This window comes from Chelonoidis abingdonii, chromosome 6 (assembly GCF_003597395.2).
Source record: "Chelonoidis abingdonii isolate Lonesome George chromosome 6, CheloAbing_2.0, whole genome shotgun sequence".
NCBI lineage: Eukaryota > Metazoa > Chordata > Testudines > Testudinidae > Chelonoidis > Chelonoidis abingdonii.
In genome coordinates this window covers 70,040,934-70,058,844 of record NC_133774.1, presented here as the reverse complement: position 1 = coordinate 70,058,844, position 17,911 = coordinate 70,040,934, and the positions used below count along the sequence as shown (strand labels likewise).

General features: G+C 42.6%; 1 protein-coding gene across 3 annotated transcripts in view; it reads left to right on the top strand.

Annotated features, from left to right (window-relative positions):
• The window catches only part of FBXL17 (F-box and leucine rich repeat protein 17), a 522,840-nt gene that overhangs the window by 22,507 nt on the left and 482,422 nt on the right, over positions 1-17,911 (top strand). For all 3 annotated transcript variants that reach the window (XM_075067139.1, XM_075067141.1, XM_075067140.1), the window contains one exon: positions 7,094-7,225. In XM_075067139.1, coding sequence (XP_074923240.1) covers positions 7,094-7,225 — 132 coding nt within the window. The remainder of the gene's footprint in view (positions 1-7,093; positions 7,226-17,911) is intronic.

Here is a 17,911-nt window from a genome sequence, read left to right as displayed (position 1 = left end):
GGTCACTGTCGGTAGATATTGGGCTGGATGGACCTTTGGTCTGATGCAGTATGGCCATGCTTATGTTGTTAAGCAAGGAAAGTCATCTTGAAGCTCGTAGTGAACTAAGTTCAGGTTCTGATGTGGGCAACTTATCTCAGAACCAGAGAGAATGGTGATCACAACAAATGAACTTTTTGACTGTGGACTTTGATTCCTCACACAGGTTAGTCCAGGATCAGTGGTCTCCACAGGAATGTCACAGGTGTATCAGTGGTCTAGATCATTGAGCAACCTGATTAACTTACTGGGCAGTAATTTCAGTAGAAGGCTGCCACATGCTATCATTAGTGACAACATCATAGCTATATCTGTGTGAACAGGCAAAGAGAACAGTCGCCTTCCCTATATGAGGAAATTCAGTTCTACATTTGTTAGAGAAACTCTTCCTTCCATTTGGGAACTTTCATAAGAAAGGTCTCTCTTTTTCATAGCAGACAAAAAGTGATCCATTGAGATGGCACCTGCACAACACTGACACTTTTTTTTTTTTTTTCTTCTTTTGGTCTGATGATAGCCAAATATCTATCTAACTACAGACTATATTGCCAGGCAAAAGTACAAAGAGACCTTAGCTCTAGGTGCTCTTTTCTAGCCCTTTCCCAATTTGACCCCTTGGTCTTTCATTAAGTACGTGATAGTGCAGTGTATTGGCACCTCTCTTAAGCTACCAGGTTGTACCCCAGAATCTAAGCTTGAATTTTGAGTGTAACCAATACAGCAATATTGATCTGTGTTTGCAGAGACCTGAAACAATAGTTCTTACTGTTTTGGAGCGATCTTGTTCACCTCATGAGAGATCCTAATGATTTTAATGTCAGTTACCTATATCAATTCTAATCAAAGGATGTAAGAAGGGAGATGAAGGTTCACATTATGGAACAATGGTGGAAATCTCCTTTGCAAACAGATTGGAGAAAATCTGGAAGACAAGGCAATTGAATTGACAATTTTGTCAGACCTGTGTGTGTGTTGTGGGGTCTCTCTTTACTCTCCTTAACTCTAGCACAGTGGTGCCCACATTACTGGTATTTGTGGATCTTGCCAAGTGCTGCATCTTCTCTTATCCCATTGAGTGGTAGGAGGGAGGTATAGGCTGCTCTGTTCCCTGGCTGGAGGAGCGGGGGAGGGGAGCTCTGACTTGTGATGTGTAGTTGATACGTCGAAGCTCTGGCACCCAGAAAAAGATGGATAGAACATTTTCCAGCGTGACTTCAGGCATAGTTACAAGTCTGTGGTCATGGGTGAGTTTGGGGGACTATTCTGAATGACTCTTGATTGGATTCTTTAGGATTATAACCATAGAGATACTGTTTTTGGCAAACATCATCATAGAAAGGCAGTCTAGACTCTGTTTTTTACAGCCTAGGCAGCATTCCTACTTGTGGATATCAGTCTGCTGTACTGGACCTATCTTTTGGATTCCCTGTCCTCTCAAGCAACCTGAGTCTGTGTAGTATCCAGACACTTCTGCAGTTCTGGTCTCTCCGGCACACGCTCAGGGTGCAGGCTCCCTGTCTGGCACCCCTGCTTGGATTCTGTAGTCCAACTGCCTTCAGCCCTGAGACTAGTGCTAAAATCCTCCATGCCTCCCCAGTAGCTAATGCATGCTCTCCCCTGAGCCCCATCCTTGTGCACAGTTAATTATAGCTTAACTATTTGGGGACTGCATGACAGGTGAAGGTGTGATGATTTGGGAAATGTGTATATTTACAAATTTATGAGTTCAGATAGCTGTTATGAAATTTTTGTTGTATTATGGGGGCCTTTTTCTGCATATGGAATCCACCATTTGCTGATAGGGCTGTAGTGCATATCTGCCAGACTAGGACAATGGAGAATTGTTATCCATAATGATTATGCTCTGACCAAACAATGGATATGCTAATGAGGTTTCTTTAGTGGGGAAACTAGTTTGACCAAAAAAAAAAAAGGCTATTAGACAGCTGACACCACATTCTACAGGTCATTACCCTCTGACCCCACTAAGGATTACCAAAAGAAACTATATTTGCTCAAGAAACTCCCTAAAGCAGCACAGGAACAAATCTACACTGACACACCCCTAGAGTCTTGACCAGGGGTATTCTATCTGCTACTCCAAATCCATAAATCTGGGAATCCTGGATGCTCCATCATCTCAGGCATTGGCACCTTGACAGCAGAATTATCTGCCTATGTAGACTCTCTCTCCTCAGGCCTTTCGCTATCAGCACTCCCAGCTATCTTTGAGACACTACTGACTTCCTGAGTAAACTACTATCCTTCGGTGATCTTCCAGAAAACACCATCCTAGCCACTATGGACACAGAAGCTCTCTACACACAAATTCCACACAAAGATGGACTACAAGCTATCAGAAGTAGCATTCCTGATACCATCACCAGCAAACCTGGTGGCTGATCTTTGACTTTGTCTTCACCCACAACTATTTCAGATTTGGGGACAATTTATACCTTCAAGCCAGCGGGACTGCTATGGGTACCTGCATGCCAACATTTTTAGGGCTGACTTAGAACAACACTTCCTCAGTTCTTGTTCCCTAATCCCTTTACTCTACTTGTGCTACATTGATGACGACATCATTATCTGGACCCATGAGAAGGAGGCCTTTGAGGAATTCCACCAAGACTTCAAGAATTTGCACCCCATCATCAACCTCAGCCTGGACCACTCCACACCAAGACATCCACTTCCTAGACACTACAGTGCTAATAAGCCATGGTCACATAAACACCACCTTATACTGGAAACCTACTGACCGCTATACTTACCTGCATGCCTCCAGCTTTCATCCAGACCACATCACGTGATCCATTGTCTACAGCCAAGCTCTAAGATGCAACCGCATTTGCTCTGATCCCTCAGACAGAGACAGATTCGTACAGAATCTCTATCAAGTGTTGTTAAAACTACAATACCTATCTGGTGAAGTGAACAAACAGATTGACAGAGTCAGAAAGGTACCCAGGAGTCACCTACTATAAGACAGGCCCAACAAAGAAAGGAACAGAAGGTCACTAGCTGTCACCTGCAGCCCCCAACTAAAACCTCTCCAGTACATCATCAGGGATCTACATCCTATTCTGAAGGACGATCCCTCACTCTCGCAGACCTTGGGAGACAGGCTAGTCCTCTCTTACAGACAGCCCTCCAACCTGAAGAAAATACTCACCAGCAACAACACACCACAGAACAAAAACATGAACCCAGGAACCAAACCCTGGTGCCAACTCTGTCCATGTATCTGTTCAAGGGACATCATCATAGGATCTAAGCACATCAGCCACACCATTAGGGGCTCATTCACTTGCACATCTACCAATGTGATATATGCCATCATGTGCCAGCAGTGCCCCTCTGCCATGTATATTGGCCAAACTGGACAGTCTCTATGCAAAAGAATAAATGGACACACATCTGACATCAGGAATCATAACATTCAAAAACCAGTAGGAGAGCACTTCAGTTTCTCTGGTCACTCAATAACGGACCAAAAAGTGTCAATTCTTCAACAAAAAACCTTCAAAAACAGACTCCAACGTGAAACTGGAGAACTGGAATTAATTTGCAAACTGGACATAGTCAGATAAGGCCTGAATAAAGACTGAGTGGTTGGGTCATAACAAAACCTAAGCCTATTTTCCCCAATACTAATTTCCCCCTACTGTTGTTCACACCTTCTTGTCAACTGTCTGAAATGGGTCACTCTCATTACCACTTCAAAAGTTATTTTTTCTCCCTTGGTATCCTACTGTTAATCGAATTGTCTTGTTAGACTGACCTCACACTTGGTAAGGCAACTCCCATCCTTTCATGTATTTATACCTGCTCTTGTATTTTCCACTCCATGCATCTGATGAAGTGGGTTCTAGGCCATGAAAGCTTATTCCCAAATAAATCCGTTAATTTCTAAGGCTATATCTACACTCCTGCCAGATTGGCAGGTAGCGATCGATCTATCGGGGATCGATTTTATCATGTCTAGTGTAGACACGATAAAATCGATCCCCAATTAATGGCTCTGCTGTCGACTCTGGAACTCCACCATGGCAAGAGGCGGAAGTGAAGTCGACGGGGGAGCGGCAGCAGTGGCCTTGCCGCCATCCTCATGGCCAGGTAAATCGACCTAAGATACGCGAATAGCGTAGCTGAAGTTGCGTATCTTAGGTCAACCCCCCCCCCCCCCCCCGTGTAGACCTAGCCTAAGGTGCCAAAAGGACTCCTTGTCGTTTTTACTGATACAGAGTAATAGAGCTACCACTCTGAAATCTGTAGTTTGACCAAGTTTCCCTGAAGGGGGATAGTGAACAAGAGAGTGGAAAATCACTAGGAGCAGCACAAAGAAACAACCTGGTCTTGGCGGGTGAATATATAAACTTGATAGACTTTCAGAGACATACAAGAAGCTATTGGCAGGAGAGAGGAAGAGGTGAGCATATTTTCCTGGCAGCAGAAGAGGTCTGGTTTAACTGCAGGACAACCAAGGTCAAAGAGAGCTAACTGACCTAGTTTCATGATTCTGAATTGAAGCCATGAGTTGCTGGAAAAAGACCATGGATGCCCCAGAGGATTCCTCCCCAAGCCCAAAGAACTCTCCAGAGTGGTGAAGAACCTGAGGCTGGGACATTGATGAATGTGTGTTTATCTTATGTAGCTTCATGTATTTCTCATGCTACCTAAGTAAAGCTACTGATATTCTTAGACTACAGTGCAAAATCTGTGTCCTTGCTGACTTTCACTATTGTGTGACCTCAAAGTGTTAAATTGTAAACCCAGAAGTGCCTATGGTGCTGGGAGAAGATATGCTTAAATACAGTGGGGAGAGCTGAAGTGGTCAACACTAGTCCTATAACCTAAGCATTTGGACTGCGGAGTCTCCATTCTCGAAAGGGGGTGCTGTGCAGAGGATCTGTAACCTGAGTGTGCCTAGAGGCCCTAAGCTAAGGTGGTGCCTTGACTCTGTTCAGACTTAGGAGCGTTAAAAAAACCCACAGGGCCCGATGAGGTGGGAACTGAACACAACACATTGGGGAGTGCCCAGCAAGAGTAGGAGTTCTGCCAAGTCTTGGAAAAGAAGGCACTTGGAAAAGAAAACACGTGCACTTCATACTTAAACAGCACTGGAGACATACAGATATAGGCAAAAGAACAAAAACCTATGTGATTCCTCCTTGGAGTCCTGAACACTCCTGAGCGTTCATGGGGGTTTTGATTATTGTCCTGGGAGAAGTGCAAGCCCTCACTCTTCCAGTGTATCTTCTCTTTTTGGAGATGGTATGGTTCTCTGGTGCAGAAAGTGTCTCTTTTTAAATATCAGTCTGTGACACCTTTACTTGCTGCTTTTCTTATGCTGTTTTTTTGTGCTCCAGCCCTGGAAGTGAGAGTGCTGGCAGAGATGGTCTTTAAAAGTCTGTGGCTTAGCCACCAGCCCTCATTATACTACCAGGGTAGGACCGTCCAGAGTCGATGGCCCTATTTCAGTTTCTCTTGCAGTCTGTTTTTTTGGCTACAAAATGGAGGTTCTAATCTGCACTGACTGTTACAAGTATACTTGGTGTTCATGAAATCAAATGGAATTCACAGTTGCACAAAGATGTTCTCCGAACTGTTGGTCTCTTCTCCTCTCCGGATTAGTTTAAATATCGTTGAGTAATGTTTGTCTAATTTTAAGTTATGGTAAATGGTGACTATTTTTAGTACAGAAAAAATAATGGGGAATATTAGAAGAAATAATTAACAGTGTATCCAACATCAAATGGTTAACGCATCAGTCCACAAAAAATCATTAGTTTGTCTTAACTTATGAGCCCTAAAAAATAAATGTTTAGGTTCTTTTTATTGGCCTTTTGCCATCTGAGCCTCCAGGATACGTCACATTTTTTTCAGGCTTTTCTCTGTAGCTATAAGGGCTTAAGACTTGTTTTCTAAATGAGAGCTGAAGTTCTCAGCTCCATAAGGTCGGGCTTTAAGTAAAATATTAACTATCAGGAGGCTTATAATAAAATTTCCAGAATTTGCAACAGGTGTTAACTTTCCTAATTACAATGTAGTTTTTTAAATATATACGCTGGCTGAATGTGGCTGATGTCTTAACTGAGTTGAAGGGCAGCAAGCCGGCTCTTTAACAACATTTCTCACATTTTAAAAAATTAACAGATTTTATTTTAAAATCACCAGAACTCTTTTATTCACAGCTCAAAGTATTGCATGTTTGGGGAAGATGTACTTTATTGTGCATATGAAATAAAGAAGTTGAATCCTTATTAAAGGTGAAAAACTGATCTCAGCCTTAATAGAGGCATTACTGCATATCTATAAATGTATTAACACATTGTAGCTGCAGTCCTGAATGGGACTGCACAACTTCTTTACTTCGATATCTGAGGAGCTTCTAAAACACATGAATGAGTTTTGTTCAGATGGTTCCATGTGTGTTCTTAGAAAACAAACATCAGTGGGAGTGTGTTTTGGCTTCTCATGCATTTTCTCTTCAGTGGTTACTTTGGCACCTAGCTGTTAATTTAATCAAACGACAAGTAATTTTATCTCAAACATGCCATCTTATTATAAATTTTGGCTATTATGCCTGAGTTTTTCAAGGCTTGGCTGCCATTTGGAATTAAGCTTTGAGTACCTAACTTGCAGAATGAAAGAGGAAGTTGGTTGATTCTGCTTTTATTCTTGTTAGGTATGCCTCTCAAAGCTTAAGGAAGATTAGAATTAATGAAGATATATTTGAAACTGGTATTTACAACAAAATTATATATTAAAACAAATGTGTTGGAATTGGTGTGGGGCTCAATCATCCTGGGCTGCTCAAAGTTGTCCATCAGAAATCTGGTTTTCCTAGGCAATGTTGTAAACTCCTTCTTACAGGTTCTTCAGTTGCATCAGACTACAGGAACACAACAATCATTTTTTCTTGTTTGTGAATAATACTAAAGTATTTTCAGGATGAGCATATGCTTCAAAAACATGCTACAAGTAATTTCATATTCTTGTATGTTTGCTGTTTTTCTTTAAGTATTAACATTAATTTATTTACTTGCAGCTGGGCTCAAAGTGCAAAGAACTGAAAGACGTTCATTTTGGCCAGTGTTACAAGATCTCAGATGAAGGAATGATCATTATAGCTAAAGGATGTCTGAAGTTGCAAAGAATATACATGCAGGAAAACAAATTAGTAAGTACTTGCTGAAATATATGTAGTTTTTAAAAATGCTCATGCTGTCCTTTGTCCTATCCTGTTTCCAACTTTTCAGCATCAATATTTTCTTTAGATTTTAGTTCTTAATGCTATTTCTAAATAGCTACTTTTTTGAAGTTGCTAAAACAACTTCTCCCCAATTTGAGGTTTTTAGTTCTCTGTAGATAACACAGCTGTTGACTGACAAAGTGAATGTCAAAACTCTTTTGGTATGTACTGATTAATCCTCTTGGTGGACAGCATATTGAACATCACTCTAGGTAAGTGTATGTTTTTGCACTTGCATGATCTAACCTACTTTTTTTTTTTTTTTTTTTTTTTTAAGCTGCTTCAGTCTAGAAACAGATTTCTTATCAAATGTGTTTAGGCGTCATACAGATAACATAAGAACAGGTCAAATCCATTCAAAATCTTATGCAATAATTAAACAACATATTGGTAAGAATGTAACAGGAAGTCAGTGCCACCTTCTCTGAAGTTTCAGATGTGTAGCTTTTGTAATGCCTGATCAGAAATGCTTGCAAGTACAACAATTTAGTAGTCTAATCTGGAAATGTGAAACTATATTTCTCAATCAGTAGAGCTATGTTCTTTAGATGATCAAAGGCAGATGTAATTGTGACAGTAACATTTCTTGAAGAGTAATGCAGGGTCTTTTGTGACCTAGATATTGGAGGCCATCTCTGAAGTGACAAGTTGTTACCATCAAAGTCAGCAACTGCTGAAAGCAATAGAGTAGAGCAGGGATCGGCAACTGTTGGCATGCGGCCCATTGGGGAACTCAGCTGGTGGGCCGGGACAGTTTGTTTACAGCTTGCAGCGTCGGCAAGTTTGGCTGATCGCAGCTCCCACTGGGTGCGGTTTGCTGTTCCAGGCCAGTGGGGGCTGCGGGATGTGGCGTGGGCCAAGGGATGTATTGGCTGCTGCTTCCCGCAGCCCCCAACACTACAGAATCCATTGGCAGGGGAAAAGGTGGTGTGTTCTNGTATGCTGTTTTATTATAGGTAGGCCAGGCTATTTAGACTAGTTTATTCTGAATAGCACACGTGTCATAAGCTGGCAAGAGCAAACAGGCCAAATGTCCTGTCACACTAGGGTTGCCAACCCTCCAGGCACCGACTTTTGTTTTTCCCCAGGGGTGCTCCACCCGGACTCCACTCCAAGGCCCTGCCCCCACTCTGCCTCTTCCCCCAAGACCCCCAAAAAAAGGCTGTTTTTTGCTTAGATAGTACTCCAAGGAAACACAGAAAGACACTCTCCCAGATGTGAAGACTCAAGTTTGTGCATAAAAGAAGTAGGTTTCAATAAGTAGTAACTACAGTTGTGCACACCAGGTTATTTTATGTATATGTGACTGCTAAAGAGTGTAACTAGCTGCTATTTGCATAATCACTGTAAATATATGGTTATGCAGTTTCTTGTGTAATTTTACCCTCTGTGTACCTGTTTATTTTAATTACGGCATCTGTCTTTACCCATTGTATTTTCATATTTCTCACCTGAAATCATAGTCCTTGATTTGTGACATCTTAACTGTTTGCATTAGGGAATTTTCATAAAAACAAGAATTTTTGCTATACAACAATTCAGTTTATTCTGAAATTATAACTTTCTATTAGGGTCATTGTAGAGTACTCTTCTGAAATTTTAATCCCCTAATAGGGACATTGTAGACAGATACATTGACTGTTTCCCTCAAATCACACATTCTTTAGCAAAATAATTTTAAAAAATGCAAGACACATAATTTGTATAGATATATCCTTTTTCTTCTTTGCGATTGTTTTATGGACTAAGGCCTTTAGAAAAGGTGTTTTCGTTCTAAACGTTCTGTTGTGGCTTCAGTTTATAAGATTGCAGAGCAACTCCCTTCTTTCTCTTTCATTGACTGTTTCTTCCAAAATGAACTATGTAGTAGTGCAGCATAGAGTGCTCCCTGATGGCTGAGATTGCATGTGGACTCATCTCAGACTTTTAGTTATGTTGAAAAATGAACAAACAAAACCAGAAAGCTTCAAGCTTACAGTGAAAATAAACTCATTAGTAAAAGTTCAGCTTTTATATCAATTTCTTAAACAGTGATCACAGTTTAATCTGTGATTCTGCTTCTGTGGGATCCACTCCTTTTTTCAGAATTGTACTCCAGAATCAGAGGTGTCATTTTAAAACCCTAAATTTAGCCTTTTCGTTTGCTAAAATAACAGTTGAGAATGTAGATGCAATGTTACCATGCTTAGTCAGAGAGCTGAATTCTTCTCTGCTCCAGAGCTTGGCTTAATGCAGGGAAGATGGGGCAACATCAGGGAGCTGGTTGCAGCTCCCTGGTACTCTAGTCTCTCAAATGCCCACAGATCAGCTCCTTAGAAATAAGAACGGAACTGTGAACACAAGACGTACATGTCAAACTTTATGTACACAAGATGTAAGCAAGAAAGTGCATTTCATATGAAGGACTGAATGTAGGGAAGATTTTTTTCAGCACCTGCAGGAGAGTATAAAATAAGGGACAATGACATCATCAGCACATCACCACTACCACCATCACAAATACTGAAGGCAACAGGATCATCTGGAAGACAAATACATCATTGAACTGGGGGAAGTGGTCATAACTGGAAAACTTTCTAGTTAGCACAGACTGTTGTAGCCTTTTGCATAAAAAAGACCTTATTGCTTTAAATTTGATTTAGCTTGATAAAGTTTAGGAGTTAGGCTTCAATTTTATCTTTATTTATTTTACCAGTTCTGATTTTCTATGCCTATATCACTTGTATTCACCTAAAATCTCCTTCTGTAGTTAATAAACTCATTTTAATTTTTACCGAAGCATGTGTGCTTTTGACTGAAGTTTGAGGAATCTACTCATATACCAAGGTTGGTGCATGTTCATACCCTGTGAAGGAATCACAAACTAATTAATGAGCTTACTCTGATTGAGGGGTCTTAAACAGTGTAAGATGCACATTTCTGGGGTCCAAGACTAGAACTAATGGTGACACCTGAATATCTCATCTGTAATTCAAGAATGGATGGGCGTAGCGCTCTGGTATTTGTCTGGGGGTGAGTTACCTGCTAGAGGCTGGGGTGAGTAGCCATAGTGGCAGCTCAAGTGGCAAAACGGCATAGAGCACACCAGACTGGTGAGTTAAGCGGGCAGCAAAATCTAACAGTCCAGATTCTACCCTGGGAATGTCACTCTGACCTCCTATGCCAGAGCTGTGGTCGGTGGAGGCAGCACAGCGGCTCCTGTGCCATCTTCCCCCTGGCTTTAGGCTAGCAGCTAATTTCTGTACAGGAGGAATTATTTGCTGGCCACCTCTAGTCAGAATCCTATGGCCACTTTGCATCACCTTAGTAGTGCATAGTAGTTGTAGTAGACCAGTGAAGCTGCCTCAAGTTCGCAGGCAGCCTGAAAAAACACCTGAAAGTGGCGAATTTCCCCACTCTCAGTGGGATTGGGTCTGAAACCCAGTGATTATAGTAAAAGCAGCAGAGAATCCTGTGGCACCTTATAGACTAACAGACGTTTTGGATCATGAGCGTTCTGGCTGAATACCCACTTCATTCGATGAATGGTAGTGGAAATTTCCGGCAGTATATTAATATGCTAGCAAGCAAGAACAGAGATAACGAGGTTAGTTCAATCAGGGAGGATGAGCCTTTTTTATAGCAGTTGAGAGTGTGAAAATCAAGGAGGAGAAACTGGTTCTGAGTTGGCAAGCCATTCACAGTCTTTTGTTCAACCCTGACTGATGGTGTCAAATTTGCAGATGAATTGAAGCTCAGCAGTTTCCCTTTGAAGTCTTGGTCCTGAAGTTTTTTGCGCAGGATGGCCACCTTAAGGTCTGCTATAGTGTGGCCAGAAGAGTTGAAGTGCTTCCTACAGGTTGTTTGTATATTGCCATTCCTAATATCTGATTTGTCTCATTTATCCTTTTCGTAGAGACTGTCCAGTTTGGCCGATGTACATAGCAGAGGGCGTTGCTGGCATATCGATGGCGTAATATTACCATTGCATTGGATGCAGGTGAATGAATAACCAGTGATGAGTGTGGCTGATCTGTTTAGGTCCTGTGATGATGTCGCCGGTGTAGATATAGGCGAGTTGGCATCGGGTTTGTTGCATGGAACTTGGTCTCGAGCTAGAGCTTACGGTATGGTGCGGTGGCAGTTGCTGGTGAACGATATACCGTTTTCAGGTTGGCAGTTGTCTGCTGGGAGATTGGCCTGTCACCAAGGCCTGGAAAGTGTGATCATTGTCCAGGATGGATTGAGATCCCTATGATGCGTCTGGAGGGTTTTAAGCTGGGAGGTGTATGTGATGGCCAGTGAGTTCCTGTTGGTTCTTCTTGGGTTTGTCTTGCAGATAGGAGGCTTCTGGGTACACGTTCTGGCTCTGTTATAAAATGACTGTTTCCTTATTTCCCCGTGCGGGTATTGTAGTTTTGAGAATGCTTGGTGGAGATTTTGTAGGTGTTGGTCTCTGTCTGAGGGGGTTAGAGCCAGATGCGTTGTACTGAGTGCTTGGCTGTAAGACAATGGGATCGTGTGATGTGCGCCAGGATGGGAGCTGGAGGCGTAAGGTAGGCCATGCGGCTCGGTAGTTTTCGAATATAGGGTGCGTGTTAATTGTGACCGTCAACTTACTTTGCACCGTGGTTCTAGAAAGGTGACCTCCCGTGGTAGATTGGTCCAGGCTGAGGTGATGGTGGGTGGAAGCTGTTGAATGTGGGTGGAACTCTTTTCCATAGTCTCTTCCCTGGGTCCAGATGAAGATGTCATCAATGCAGCATAGGTAGAGAAGGGGCGTGAAGTGGACGGAGCTGAGGGAAAGCGTTGTTCCGGTCAGCCAAAAATATTGGCATATTGGTAGAGGGCCATGCGGGTGCCGCATTGCAGTGCCACTGATTGGAGATATATATTGTCATTCAAAATTTTGAAATATGTTGTGTGTGAGTATAAAGGCACACTCAAGCAGCCAGTTGTGCTGTGCAATCATCAGGGATTCTGTTCTGACAGCTTGTATTCCATTCTGTGTGTGGTGATGTTGTGCAGAGAGCCTCTACACCATGGTGGCTAGGATGGTGTTTTCTGGAGTGACCAATGCATTGGAGTTTCCTCAGGAAATCATTGGTGTCACGGAGATAGCTGGGAGTGCTGGTGGAATAGGGTCTGAGTAGAAGAGTCACATATCCAGACCGACTTCCAGTGAGAGTGCCAATGCCCGAGAATGATGGGCGGTCCAGGATTTCTGGTTTGTGGATCTTGGGTAGAGATGAATAAGCCTGGTTGGGGTTCTTAAAGGGTACGCTTGATTTGTTCCGGGTTAGTGTAGGAGTGTCCTGAGATAGACGGTGCATTTCTTAGTGTCTTCCTCAGTGGGATCTGAGGGAAATGGCCGTAGATCTGTATTGGGAGTGTCTGGCCAGCCCTTTTGGTAGTCAGACCTGTTCATATGACAACAGCACCTCTTTTATCAGCCTCTTTGGATAAACGTCAGGGTGGTTTCGAGGCTTGTGGATGGCATTGACGTTCTGCATGACTTGGTTATGAGGCAAGCGATTGTGTTTTCCACGATCTCTGCGTGTGCACGTCGCGGGAGCATTCAATGTTAGTCCACGACTGTCATTTCGACCTCAGGAGGAGTCCATGTTGGAGTTCTTTGTGCTGTGGTGGGGAGGGTACCTCGTGTATCAGTGCAGCTGTTCAGTGTTTGTCTGATAGATTCTTGAGTCGGGACGCGAGTGTTAAGTTAATAATGTCAGCATTGTTCACAATTTGTTTCAGAATGACTATTGAAACTGGCATGTTCTCAAAACTATGTGGGCAGGTCTTTAACAAGGGAGATAGGAACGTGTTACGGGAGTGATGTAGTTGTCGTGGTACGTGTGTGTGGGGTTGATTCTGTAGCCCAGGTGGCTGGGCTTTGCAGAAGGACGGTGTCAACCCCGAGTGGTAGGTATAAAGGCAGGGCAGCCGGACCTCTGCCACTTGTGCTCAGTCTCTTTTTCGTTCACCCCATTCCCACCTGGAGGCATCTGGACCTGCTCTCTCAGCTTCTCAGGGGATGGCGTCAAGCAGTGCAGAAGTAAGTGTGGCAAAGACGGGCAACTAAGTCTGCTTGTAAAAGTGATATTTATCAAATAAATCATTTTCACACATTTCCACCCTACTTCTGTGTTGCTGCTGGAGATGCTGCCTTCAGACCTGGGTGCCTGTGCGCAGCACCGTTGCCTGCTCTCTGCTCTGCCTTCAGAGCTGGATGGTGTATATGTGCTTGGGGGACAGGAGAAAACAACAAGGACACAAAGAAGGGGCACTGATCAAATAAGATTGAGAACCACCCTCTAAAACAAGGCTTAGGTAATGTGTTCATTGCCAATGATCACCTCCATAGAAATCCAACTGCCTCTGGACTCCAAGCAGCCAAAACCTCCATTGCCCCAACAACTTTTACAATGGCAGTTGTAGGTTGCATGAATAATCGGTAGCACTATCAAATGAAAATGTAGATTAGATATCTTAAATAGTTTGGATACAAGTAATACCAGAGGTTCGTAATTTCTTCATTATTCATTTTCATATGTAAACAATCTTTCGTTTTCTAATCAGAGTCAGCCTAAAACTTCCATTTTGCAGCACTGTTGGATTAGTTTTAGGTTCCCACTTGCTGTGGATAATAAGAATTTTGCTTTAACAAATTGTTGGAACAACCAGTGCTATTAAAAGAGCCATCCAGTAGTAAAATCTCTTTTAGACGAGAGGAAATTGGCTTGCAATGAAGTGGACCAATGAATCCACTTTAGGTTGCCTCTTTATTGTTGCACGAGTAACTCCTTATGAGGCGTGTGGTAGAACAGGGAAGAGAAGGACCTTTTGGTTTTCTGTGGTGACTGGCTCGTTATTGCACCAAAAGCTTGTGAGGCACGCTTACAAAAAAAAGTAAAATGCGACCAAATTCTTTGCTCTGACTTCTGACTGGTAACAATGGTGTACAGTAGGCACCTCAGAGTTATGAACTGATGTGGTCAGGCCACACACCTCTTGGGAACTTGGAAGTAGTAATCAGCAGTCGGGAGACCTCCCTTCTCCCCCCCCCCCCCCCCCCCCAAAATAACCCAAACAAAAAAAAGTGTAGTTATGACAGGTTGAATCACAGAAACCGCCTTGGGAGCTGCCAACTGATGTGCCAAGACTATTTCTGCTCCTGCTTTCCCTGCCAGCTCGGGACCCCAGCACCCTGTCTTGCTGAGCCAGACTCACCCATCTGCTCCAACACAGACCCAGGGTCTGAATTACTTGCCCCTAAGCTGCAGAGTTAGCTGCTTTCAGTTAACAGAAGTGTTCTTATATTTAACACTCAGATGCCCGACTCCCAGTGGGCTCTAAAACTCAAGTAAATCCATTTTACCCTGTATAAAATATATACAGGTAAACTTTTATAAATTGTTCGCCTTCCATAACACTGATAGAGATGCACGGCTGTTTGCCCCCCTGGGTATTAATACATACTCTGGGTTAATTAATAAGTAAAAAGTGATTTTTATTAAATACAGAAAGTAGGATTTAAGTGGTTCCAAGTAGTAACAGACTGAACAAAGTGAATTATCAAGCCAAATAAAATAAAACATGCAAGTCTATGTCTAATACAATAAGAAACTTAATACAGGTAAGATCTCGCCCTCAGATGTTTCAGTAAGTCTCTCTCACAGACTGGGTGCCTTCCTAGTCTGGGCACAATCCTTTCCCCTAGTACAGCCTTTGTTCCAGCTCAGGTGGTAGGTAGAGGATTCCTCATGATGGTTGCCTCCTTTCTCTGTTCCACCCACTTATTTATCTTTTGCATGAGGCGGCAATCCTTTGTCCCTCCAGGTTCTCTTGCCGCCCCACCGCCCTCACCAATAGAAAAGCACTAGGTTAAATATAGATTCCAGTTCAGGTGACATTACCCACTTGCCAGCACACACACATACAGGAAGACTTACAGGTAAAACAGAACCATCCGAAGTTAATTGTCCGGGTTAATGGGAGGCATCAGGATTCCAATCTGCCATTAATGGCCCACACTTTGCATAATTACAATAGGCCCTCAGTTATATTTCTAGTTTCAGATACAAGAGTGGTACATTTATACAAACAGGATGATCACGCTCAGTACATTATAGGCTTTGTAATAATACCTTTTGCAATCTTCTGATACTTTACATTTCAGAAAGTGAAGGTTCCGTTACTTGTGTTTGAATTCACTGATTTGCTGGATGAGTCCAGAGAGATTCCAGAGAGGGCTGGCTGTGGGGGAGCCACAAAGGTCTATCATAACTGATGCAAGTAAAAAGGCTGGGAGGAGTTCCCTGAGAAGTCAGTGATTCAGTGGATTTAGTCCTTCTCAGAATGAAAGAAAAACACACATTGTCTGGAAGTGAGACAATAAAGTGTGCTTTTCAACAAATGGCTGAAGCATTGCTGAATGGTCACATCCTGGTAATGGTGGACAAGACATCAATGATAGCCAGTGTAAACTATCGGGAGTGGGTACAAGGTCAAAGGGTCTACAAAAGGAAGTGGCATCATTGATGCAGTGGGCTGAAGGCTCATCTACAGTCTGTCAGGGCTTTGTAGATAAAGGGTACCAGCAATATGAAAACCAATTGGCTGAGCAGGAGAATCAATTTGGCGGAATGGAGTCTTCACAATTAATCCTTCTGATTGATCACCAAAACTTTCACAACTCTCATTCTGGATATTTTTCTATGTAAAGCAAACTGGAAGGGTCACCAATAGTTTTCAAGTGAGAGAGAGTCAGGAGCCCCAGGTGCATGTGACCTGTCAAAGGGCTTACTTTATGCTTTTCCCACAGTGTCCATCATTGCCAAGGAAAGTCAAAAGATCAGGAAGGAGGAACAGAAGTGATTTTAATGGCTTCCCATTAGCCCAAGAAGTCTTGGTTTCCTGACCTCATGAACATAGAATCATATGGTTAGAAGAGACCACAAGGGTCATTTAGTCTAACCCCCTGCCAAGGTGTATGATTTGTTGTGTCTTAACCATTCAAGACACATGGCTATCCTGCCTCCTTTTGAAAACTCTGGTGAAGGAGCTTCCACAACTTCCTGAGGCAGTCTATGCACTATTGTCCTATGTTCTTACAGTTAGGAAGTTTTTTTTTTTTATTGAGATTTAATCTAAATGTGCTATGCTGTAGTTGCCTCTTGTCCTGCTCTTTGTGGTAAGAGAGAGAGAGAACTTTTACTCCATCTTTTTTATGACAACCTTTCAAATATTTGAAGACTTCTATCATGTCTTCCTCCCCTCCCCGCAACCCCTCTTTTCCAAACTAAACATGCCCAGTTCCCTTAGTCTGTGCTCATACGACTTACATTTGATCCTCTTTGTCGCTTACCTCTGGATCCTTTCCAGTTTCTTAAATTCTTTCTATACATTGGTGGCCAAAATTGGACACAGTACTCCAGCTGAGGCATAGCCAGCGCCAAGTAGAGAAGTACTGTACAATTGCATTTTTTATTTTTTTATTTTTTTTTTTTGCAACAGCATGACATTACTGAATCATGTTTTGAGGTCATGATCCACCACAATTCCCAGGTCCTTTTCAGCAATGCTGCTCCCAAGCCAGTTATTCTACGTTCTGTATTTATGCATTTGGTTTTTCTTCCTTAAGTGCAGTGCTTAACTTTTCTTTGTTCAATTTCATTGTGTTGCCTATAGCCCAGTTCTCATACAATTTAACAAGATCCCTCTGATTTGTGACTCTATACTCTAAAGGTTTGGCAACCCCCACTGGATTTGTCATCTGCAAATTTGATCAGTATGCTCTCTAGACAGTAACTCCTCACTTAATGTTGTAGTTATGTTCCTGAAAAATGTGACTTTATGTGAAATGATGTTAAGCGAATCCAATTGCCCCATAAGAATTAATGTAAATGAGGGGGACGGGGTTAGGTTCCAGGTAAATTTTTTTCACCAGACAAAAAACTATACACACACAGTATAATTTTTAAACAAACAGTTTAATACTGTACACAGCAATGATGATTGTGAAGCTTGGTTGAGGTGGTGAAGTAAGAAAGTGGGATATTTCCTGGGGAATGCCTTACTCGTAAATGATGAACTAGCATTTGGCTGAACCCTCAAGGGTTAACACATTGTTAATGTAGCATCACACTCTACAAGGCAGCACAAATGGAGGAAGGGGAGAGAGTATGACGCGCGCGCACACACACACACCCACCCCCTGTGTGGGGGAGGGGAGGAAGAGGAAAATGCACGTTGCCTCTTATGTATGTTGACCTCAGTCTAAGTACGTTGCCTCCTTTTTAAAAAATAAAAAATAAAAAATCAGGAAGTAGAGACAGCAGCTGTGGCCAGCAAGCTCTGTCTGTCCTGAGCCCTGTCATAAGAACGGCCACATTGGGTCAGACCAAAGGTCCATCCAGCCCAATATCCTGTCTACTGACAGTGGCCAATGCCAGGTGCGCCAGAGAGAGTGAACCTAACAGGTAATGATCAAGTGATCTCTCTCCTGCCATCCACCTCCACCCTCTGACAAACAGAGGCTAGGGACACTATTCCTTACCCATCCTGGCTAATAGCCATTAATGGACTTAACCTTCATGAATTTATCTAGTTCTCTTTTAAACCCTGTTA